At 34.9% G+C, this 9,905-nt stretch overlaps 1 protein-coding gene across 1 annotated transcript; it reads right to left on the bottom strand.

Annotated features, from left to right (window-relative positions):
* Window positions 1–6,472: 6,472 nt before the first annotated feature.
* LOC131040823 (G-type lectin S-receptor-like serine/threonine-protein kinase At2g19130) lies at window positions 6,473–9,041 on the bottom strand. The gene has a single exon (XM_057973779.2). The coding sequence runs from the start codon at window positions 9,007–9,009 to the stop codon at window positions 6,541–6,543; it is 2,469 nt and encodes an 822-aa protein (XP_057829762.2). The 5' UTR covers window positions 9,010–9,041; the 3' UTR covers window positions 6,473–6,540.
* Between the last annotated feature and the right edge of the window lie 864 nt (window positions 9,042–9,905).

Genomic DNA, 9,905 nt, shown 5'->3' with positions numbered 1-9,905 from the left:
CATATAATGCTTTGTTCAATTTACATACCTGATCTTTATTCTTGTCTTCAACAAATCCTTCATGTTGTTCAATATAAACTTCTTCTTCTAGTATACCATTCAAAAATACAGATTTGACATCCATTTGATATACCTTGAAATTTTTGAAAGCAACATATGCCAACAATGTTCTTACTCCTTCAAGTCCTACCATAGGTGCAAGGTCTCACCATAATCAATTCCTTCTTCTTGAGCATATCCTTTGCAAACTAGTCTTGCTTTATTTCGAATGACCTCACCTTTTTCATTTAGCTTATTTCTAAAAATCCACTTTGTACCGATTACATTTTTGTCCTTCGATCTTGGGACCAGTGTCTATGTGTCATTCTTCTTGATTTGATCAATCTCTTCTATCATAGCATTTACCCAATCTTCACTGTTAAATGCCTCTTTTACTATTCTTGGTTCAAATTCAAATATCAGACATGTGTTTTGTCTCAGTTTGTTCCTTCTCATCACTGGATCATCCTTATCTCCTATAATTTGACTTGATGCATGATTCCTTTTGACATACTTGGCTAATATAGGCTCGGTAGGCTCGATATGATCTTCTTCATCACTCGGTAATTGGATATCCTCTTTATTTTCTTCAGTAACTCTCTCGGTAGGACTTGTCGATTGAACATAGACAAATTCTTCATAATCTTCTGGTTCCTTGGAATTTCCTTCATCATTTCTGTCTGCAAATTCATCAATTTTCACATTTGCACTTTCTACTATTTTGTTAGATGATTTGATCAGACATTTAAATGCTTTGCTTCTAGAAGAATAACCTAGAAATGTTCCTTCTTCACTTTTCTAATCAAACTTTCCATTTTTATCATCTTTGTGTACATAGCATCTACTTCCAAAGATTTTGAAGTAACTTACATTAGGTTTCTTGTCATACCAGATTTCATATGGTGTCTTCAAAGTTCCTTTCTTCAGTTGTACTCGGTTTAGGGTGTAAACTGTTGTGCTTATTGCTTCTCTCCAAAATGTTTGTGGCACTTTCTTTTCAATCATCAAGGTTCTAGCACAATCCACAATAGATCTATTTCTTCTCTCAGCTATCCCATTTTGCTGTGGAGTTCTCAGTGCAGAGACTTGTCTTTTTATACCATGATCATTGCAGAATAAGTTAAACTCATCAGAGGTAAACTCTCCTCCTCTATCAGATCTAAGACATTTCAGTTGTCTTCTTGTCTCATTTTCAACTCTTGCCTTTTACCATTTAAACATTTGAAAAGCTTCTAATTTTTCTTTTAAAAACATAACAGACATCATCCTTGAATAATCATCCACAAATAATATGAAATATTTGTCACCATAATAACTTTGAACTTTCATAGGACCACAAAGATCAATATGCACAAGATCTAAAATTCCCTTAGAAGTGTAGGACTTACTTGTAAAGCTTGATCTTGTCATCTTACCCATCTGGCATCCTCGGCACATAGTATTCTCAGGTTTTTCCAAACTCGGTAGACCTCTTACTCGGTGCTTCTTACTTATTTTGATCAGATTATCAAAATTTACATGACAAAACCTTTTATGCCATAACAAAGTATCATCTATCTTTGCATAAAGACACTTATTACGAGTTTAGTCAAGGTGAAATGTGTTACCTTTTGTTTGAGTCCCGGTAGCTGCTAACTTTCCATGCTTGTCATGAACTTTGACAATTCCTTTCTGAAATTCTATTTGGTAACCTGTGTTGTTTAGTTGTGCTACACTTAACAAATTATATTTCAAACCTTCAACCCAATAAACATCATTACATTTAGCATTGTCAAGAAGTATTATGGATCCTTTACCTTTTATCGGACATGGTGCATCATTACCGAATCTTACATAGCCTCCAGCATAATCTTCTAATTTAACAAATTTGAGTTTATCACCAGTCATGTGATGTGAGCATCCACTATCTATGATCCAAGAATCATTTTTACTTATGTGAGATATTAGGGCTTTTTCTTCATACCTTTCTTCATCTAATCCATCTTTGATAGCCACATAAACTACTTCCTCTGTATCAGTTTCATCAGATTTATCATCATTGGATTCCTCATCGGCAATTAAGCATGACTTTCTATCTCTTCTTCTGAAGTCTCGGTATCCTCTGTAATGATTATCTTTTTGTATGTCATCTCGGTAATCTCTCTTTTCAGTAGAATCTTTGTCAGGACAATTAGAAGCCATATGCCCTATCTTATCACAATTGAAACATTTCAAAGGTAGTTTTCCTTTATACTTACCTTTGCCTCTTGATAACCTTCTAGCCAATAGTGCTTCCAACTCTTCTTGCTTTCTGATTTCCTCATACAATTTGTGTACTTCTTCCATGTTCTTATGAAATCTTTCACTTGCTCCACTATGATTCCCTTTAGAATACTTACTCATTCTATCATTATAATCATTAGATTCACCAAGATGAAAAGAACTGAATGTAGATTCAACTTTATTTACCGAAGACCCACTGTTATCAAAATTACTTAACTCAAATGCATGTAGCTTACCGATAGTAGCATCTAAAGAAACTAGCATGTTAGGTACAAACCTCAATTCATTGATTGTAGAGACTCGGATTGCATAAGCAGGTAGAAGGGTTCTCAATAACTTACTTGTGACATCCTTTTCTTCAATAGTTCCTCCTACTCCTTTGATTTGATTGACAATTTCCTTTAGTCTTGTACTATACTGGGTTATGTTCTCACCTTCATTCATCCTCATAGATTCAAGTTGTCCTCTTAGACTATCCATTTTTGCTCTTTGAACATGTTCATCACCGCCATACACAGATATGAGCTTTTCCCACATTGCTTTTGCATCAATACAACCTTCTAGGTCTTTAAACTCTGAGTCAATCAATGCTAATGATATTTCAATCATTGCTTGAGTGTGTTCTTGCTTTGCCTTTATCTCTTCCATTGTCAATGGATAGGTGCTCGGTGTAATGAAATCAATCTCTAGATAATATGTTGCATATTATCCAACTCCTTATAAGTGCAACTTCATCCTTTTCTGCCATGTAGAGAAACTAGACTTGTTTAGCTTCGGTGCATCCCTCTTATACATCTTTGGATCTTTGCCTCAAATACCTTTAAACTTTTCCTCCTAAGTCCAAAGCTCTGATACCAATTGTTAAGTTCTGCTACTAAAAGTAAAGTACAAATGCCAAGCTAACAAGATGAGAGGGGGGGGGGAGTGAATCATATAAACTTAAACTTCCATAAAATCAACAGATTCAACCTTGGTAGCTTTAATAGATATATGTAACCAAAACTGTAAAACATGCTAACTCATAAACAAATAACATCACAACACATTCAACACCAGATTTAACGTGGAAACCCAAATAGGGAAAAACCACTGTGGGATTTCGGACCCACTAAGAAATATACTCTTCTAGAGTATGCTCGGTTAAAAGCAAATCCTGTTAAATATTACAAAACACATTGCTAGATGTGATCCGGTTAAGGGATTTCTCTTAGATCTGTTAGGATCTTCACTTTGTTAGAAGTGATCTTGTCAAAGGATTTCAAACACTCAACTAGAATGTTACCTTGCTAGAGGGTTTTACAAATAAGATTGTTAAGTCCACTCAGTTAAGAGATTTTCTATCACTTTACAAAATAACAGTAATAAGAATATATCTGCAACTTCACATCTAAAATGCTAAAGCAGATTCTTATTTGTCCAATACTTCCTAGTCATAGGACTTATCTTGTCACTCTGCTGGGCTCTATAGTCTGTTAATCAAACAAGTCTTCAAGCTTCTATGCTCGGTAATCACTATGTAGCATCCCTGTGCTTACACTTGCTCGCATGCATTGGTTATCAACAATTCCTTATTTATAAACAATTTGCTAACCGTTGAATCTCTTTGATCACATTTCCCATGATCAATCCTAGCCATTAGATCTTCAAACTTGACCAGGTTCAATGTATCCTTCGATCTGAAAAATGTTTTACCTCACCTAGGAACTTGCATACATTTCTTGGAACTTGTGCTAGGGTATTACAGTTCAATCTGAGTTGTAGATCTTCTTGCCGATCTTCCATTGTCATAGATCCTTTAACAAACTTCATGCATGACATACCAATCATTTAATCAACTTCAGCTCATCAACTTCCTTCATTAAATAACACTTTTATTCATCCAATGCATTCTGTTACAACTCAGTTGCAACTCGATAAATACTAAACTTCACTCGGTAGACATTCTGCCTTCATTAACCGATAGCGATAACCTTAGGGTTTACTGACTAGATTCCTTAGGGTTTACCAACTAGGTTCTTTGCTCGGTGACATAGTATAGTATTAACCTTACAATCAACAACATATGTAGGATATCAAAACAATCTAAACATCATGATCTCATCATTGTCTAACTTGGTAATAGTTGCCCATTGAATAACTTATTTCTCCCCTTATTCATCACATTCTTTCTATGTCTTTTACCGACATCTTTATACTCATCAAATCATACTTCTTAAGATATGGCAACATCATACTGAATTAGAAAATCAATTTCTTGACATCAATGACAAAATAATGTTATTAAGATAGTAAACATCCTTAATCAGTTATATCCATAATCATCAACAACCTTCTCAATATCCTTATTGAAATGCCAACAATCTCTCATTGTAATTGGAATGCCAACACATAGGGTTATTCTTTATAATGAATAGATTAAGACATTTTTTAGTTTAAGGCCAACAACCCTTTAGATGTTAAAATACCCCATATTTCATTGCGAAAGAATAGTTTTTCATTCCATTCTCTATGAATCATCAAACCTAATCTTTCTAAAGATAACCTAATTGACATTTGAGATCTTAGTAGTTATGATATTCTTCCAATAATTATTTTTTATTTTTTAGTAGAAAATAACTTGTTTCTCCTGTTGTTTCCTATATAGCATCCCCATCTTATTTTAAGGACCAAACTGACTCTTTTTAATCTAAAATATGAACATAAGATATCTCCATCATTTAAAATTTTGATTAGGTTATGCTAAATCCTAATTTTAGATCAATGATTTGTAACAAGAGATGCAATGTGTCAAGTTCCTATAAAAGATTAGAGAAAAAAGTAGAGATATGTAGATGGAGATGGAGATTGAGATAGATAATGAGAGGGGAATATGGAGAGAGAGAGATATATATAGATAGGACAAAGGGATATATATATACACACATAAAAGTCAATAAATATGAGATTAAAAAGATTGGAATAATTATTCAATAAAATGAATATAAGTGAAAGGAGATATAAGTGAGAAAATAGATAAATATAATGTATAACTTATAAATATGTGTATAGAAGTATATATTTATGTAGATACATCAATAAAAAATAAATATAGATTTTGCTCTATAATCATATTGAGCATAATTATGACCTATAGATAGAAATGTACCCACCTATAAGTAAGAATGAATATTCAAATAAATAAGAAGAAGCAATCCAAATAAGCATATATCAATACAAACATAGAAGAAACAATATTAATATGTGAATATGTATAGATTGAATGTGTGTGTACAAAAATATGTCTATAATAAAGAAGCATAGGAAGGAAATATAAAAACACATACAAAGAAATGTATGCATATCAAAAGTGCAAGTGAGAAGGTCAAACATGTGTGTTGTATGTGTTTTATAAATGTGTATATACAGATAATGTGAAAATTTTAAAAAAATTATATAAATATTAAAAATAACTTTAATTATTAAAATTAAAAATAAAGTAAATAATGCAAAAAAATATTTTTTAAATAATGTTTAGACACTAATGGTTAAATAATTCATCATGAAATTTCCATATAGATTGATTATTTTTATTTTAAATATAAGTTTTTAAAAATTTTTACAAGCATGTGTACTTAAAAATGTATGATTTTGTTTATTAGAAATAAATAAAATTTATTTTAATTTAAATTATTCAATTTTTATTTTAAACTCGTCAGCTCTCCAACTCCTTACATGGGAAGGCCACTAAAACCACCTACCGCATGACAATATTTTGTTTTGATACTCTTGGAACAAAAACAATTTAATTAGTAATAAATAAAAGAATAAAGATGGCTTCCTTCGATTAAATATGACCACCGTTTCTGACATTGAACAGAGACAAAATTCCAATTAATATGCTGTGTGATCAACTGATTTTCTTGAAGTTCTGAAGGACTAAAATATTCCAAGTTTATTTACAGATTTGGATGTATACTTGATTATAGACAAAACTCATGCTACACAGCTTGAACAAAAATCAGTAAAAAAATTTCAATACATTAGCGGAGAAACAAATAGAAAATATCCGGCCATTTCCGAAAACGGAAACATAACACATGTATGGAAAGCGGTGGGAGAAAAACGGCAGTTACGAAAATGAAAAATGTCATGGCGGGACTGAAGAAAAGTATCACATGTAAATCTCACTAGCATAATAATTAGATTTTGAAAATTACAAAAGACTCGGGAAGATTCCACTCATGTCGAAAGAAGAGATTCTCACACAGAAAAAGTTGTAGCCTCGGTCATACTTTCACTCCATAATTCATGCTCACTTGGATTATTGCAAGCAACAACATCACCATCGCTATCGATCGGTATGTGCGGAGTTGGAAGCTCCATCTTCCCTTCCAGCATCTGCAGCACTTGCCGCATACTTGGCCTCACATTCTCATCCTCTTCAATGCATAACAAAGCAACAACAATAGCTCTTCTCGCCTCTTCTATATCCGCCTTCTCTGCAAGTACAACGCCCTCCTCCACGATATCAATTGTGTTACCCTGGTAAATTTGAGCTGCGGCCCAGGTGGGAAAGTAATGCTTTTTTGAATCTTGAACGCTCATGTCCAGATTTCTGCGTCCCGAAATGATTTCAAACAGAGTCTTACCATAGCTGTGTACATCGACCTTGGGAATGATGGGAAGACCCGAGAGCCACTCTGGAGCCAAGTAACCTCTCGTTCCTCTCATTGTGGTCAGGACACGGCTGAAATCTCTACCCACAAGCTTTGCCATCCCAAAATCTGCCAGCTTTGGGGAAAATTCGCTGTCGAGGAGAATATTTTCAGGCTTAACATCATTGTGAATAATGCACTCTCTGCACTCTTCCTGTAGATAAAACAAACCTCTTGCAGTGCCTAGGGCTATCTGAAATCGGGTCTTCCAGTTGAGTAAATTCAGCTTGCTTTGGTTGTTGCTACTGAAAAGTAAAGAGTTCAGAGAACCATTGGGCATGTAATCGTAAACCAGTAGCCTTTGTGATCCCTCTGCACAAAATCCTCTAAGCCTTACCAAATTCAAATGTTGTATGTTTCCAAGAGAACTGATTTCTGCTCTGAATTGCTTCTCGTCTCCTCTTGATTCCTCCAGTTTCTTTACAGCTACAAGCGTGCCGTCTGTTAGGGTTCCTTTGAACACCGACCCAAAACCACCACTCCCCAACCGAGACCCGAAATTCCTAGTTGCAATCTTCAACTCCTTGTAACTAAACAAACTAAGAAACGAGTTCGAAGAATCTGCACGCATCTGCATCAACAGTAGCCGCTGGCTCCGCCACATTGAAAATGAAAAGAAACAAAAAACAATTGTGAGAGTCCCTACAATCCCAAGCACTGTGCCCATAATACTTATAGCTGTTTTCCGTCTGGAGGAGGACAGTTTATGATCGAACTTCGAAATTGGAGATGCAGCTAGTCGAATGAAGACATCTGAATTGCTTTCCAGTGGAGAAGTGTGCATATTTATCAGATTCCCGGACCATGTTTGGCATGTCCCTGAAGGCCCAATGAAAGAAAAAGCATTGCAGGAGCAGTTCTGGAGGCACGCCTTCTGGCAATCTTCATTTGACCTTGCAGGGTATGTGAAAGCCTGATTAACAGGCAAAGTTACGTTGTAGCCCATGAATCTGTCAGAGCTGCCATTTTTGGTATCGCAGTTTAACGGGCTCTTTCGAACACAGCCACTTGAGGACCAATCCTGCATTTTCCAGGACCGATTGTCTCTGGGTATAAAGCCTTCTACGCAGCCGCAGAAATCTACATTGTTGGAGTTGCAGTTTCCATAAGCGCCACAGATACCATATACGCTGCATTCATCTGTTGGTTGAGACCAGACCACACTCCAATTAGTGTTATCAAACAAAGCATATAATTGCAATACTCCGGATCTCTGTAGGACGAAACGTGTGAGCACATTGACAGGAGGCCTCAATTCATAACTGATATAAAAACCAGAGGTAGTATTTTCAGCCCTGTAATTGAACAAGTCATTCAATGTCATTTCCGGAATTTGAATAAAACTTTCACCATCCCAAACACCGCTCTCCCAATACTTTACAGAATTGTTCCATATTAGCACAAACTGGCTGATCCCTGATGGATCCATCCTTTTAGAAAAAATCCCCGTAGCTGGATCCAATGAATTCTTCCAACAGACTAACTCTCTCTTTCCGCCGACCCTCATCCCAGGCAACCAGGTATCGACGGGATAGTCGAAACTCTGCCAAACAGTCTCAGAGTTACTACCATCGCTCACCATCAAAAAGTTACCAGAATCTAGTATCACAGCCCGGGAAGCCTTATTGGAGATGTTGGCCGACCAAAGAGACACATTCTCTGAGTCAAACAGTCCCAGACTACCTTGTTTTGATAGCATAAAAACGCCAGGCCTCTTCTTTGCGGGTCTATCTCTGTTAGCAACCCAAACAATCGTCTTCTCTGCCACTTTGCCATACCAGATACCAATGTACCAGTTATCGGTTCCATCTGGGCGGAAGAATCCTATTTCAAACGTTCCATTCTTGGAAATTATTGTCTGATTTCCTGTTAACGAGGTACCCAAGGAAAGAGTATCTCCCCCAACAGCAGCTGTGCACTTGTCACAGTTGTGAAATACAGTTATTACAGTAAGAGCGAAGAGCATATATGCTAGTGCACCGTTCCTACCCATTTCTGCATTGTGGGTCTTCATGTTTACTGAGCTATCACAAAGGAATAGATGTGCAATAAACACTATGAAAAGTATGTTTTTCTTGAAGATTAACAGAGGAGCTGAAACAGCGTAAGCCTGCAAGGATAATGGCTCGGAAACTTCACCGAGGAATTAGTCAACGTCAAAAACTAGCAATTATGCATCTAATGGTGGGTAGAGGAAATATTCGCCATCTTTTCAAAAACCTAATTCGGGTGGGACCTCTAATTGTCGATTAGCGATTCGATAGGTAGTTTGATAGTACGTGAGAGAATAAATTGTCTTTTAAATTGAAGGCTTACGTTCAAGTTTCTTGGTCCATTCTCTCTCTTTCAATTAATATTAGTTATTTTTTAATTAAAAAAATAAATCTTATTTGAAGAGTTTGAAAAAAAAGTAGTATAATCATATAAAAATGTGTTAATAAGAAAAGTTAGTTAAATGGTAGGTATATATCATTTTAACTATAATATTCTAACAATAGTCAAAGGACAGTTATCTAAATATTTATTTTTTTCTTATTTGACGTGTTTTGTTCATTTTTATCAATGATAAGCTTTTCATGTGATTATTTTTTTAATTTATTATACAAAAAAATATTGATTTTATACAATAAGTCTCACCTAATAAGAATAGGTCACCTATTAAGAATAGGTCACTTATTAAGAATAGGTCATCTATTACAACAGATCAAGATTTGAATGTGAATGAAACCATCAAGGTAAAAACATGGATTTGAGATTTTATTAAAAAAGGTTTTCTTGGGGCTTTCTTATGTATTCTTATGAGATCATATAATTGACTAGTATAATAATAAAAATTTAAGATTTATGTTTGTTAAAACTAAATGATGTGACTAGAAAATTAAATTTCAATTAACAAGATGACTTGTTTGA

Source organism: Cryptomeria japonica, chromosome 4 (assembly GCF_030272615.1).
Source record: "Cryptomeria japonica chromosome 4, Sugi_1.0, whole genome shotgun sequence".
Classification (NCBI taxonomy): domain Eukaryota; kingdom Viridiplantae; phylum Streptophyta; class Pinopsida; order Cupressales; family Cupressaceae; genus Cryptomeria; species Cryptomeria japonica.
The sequence above is the reverse complement of the archived record's forward strand: the minus strand, read 5'-3'. Positions and strand labels throughout refer to the sequence as shown.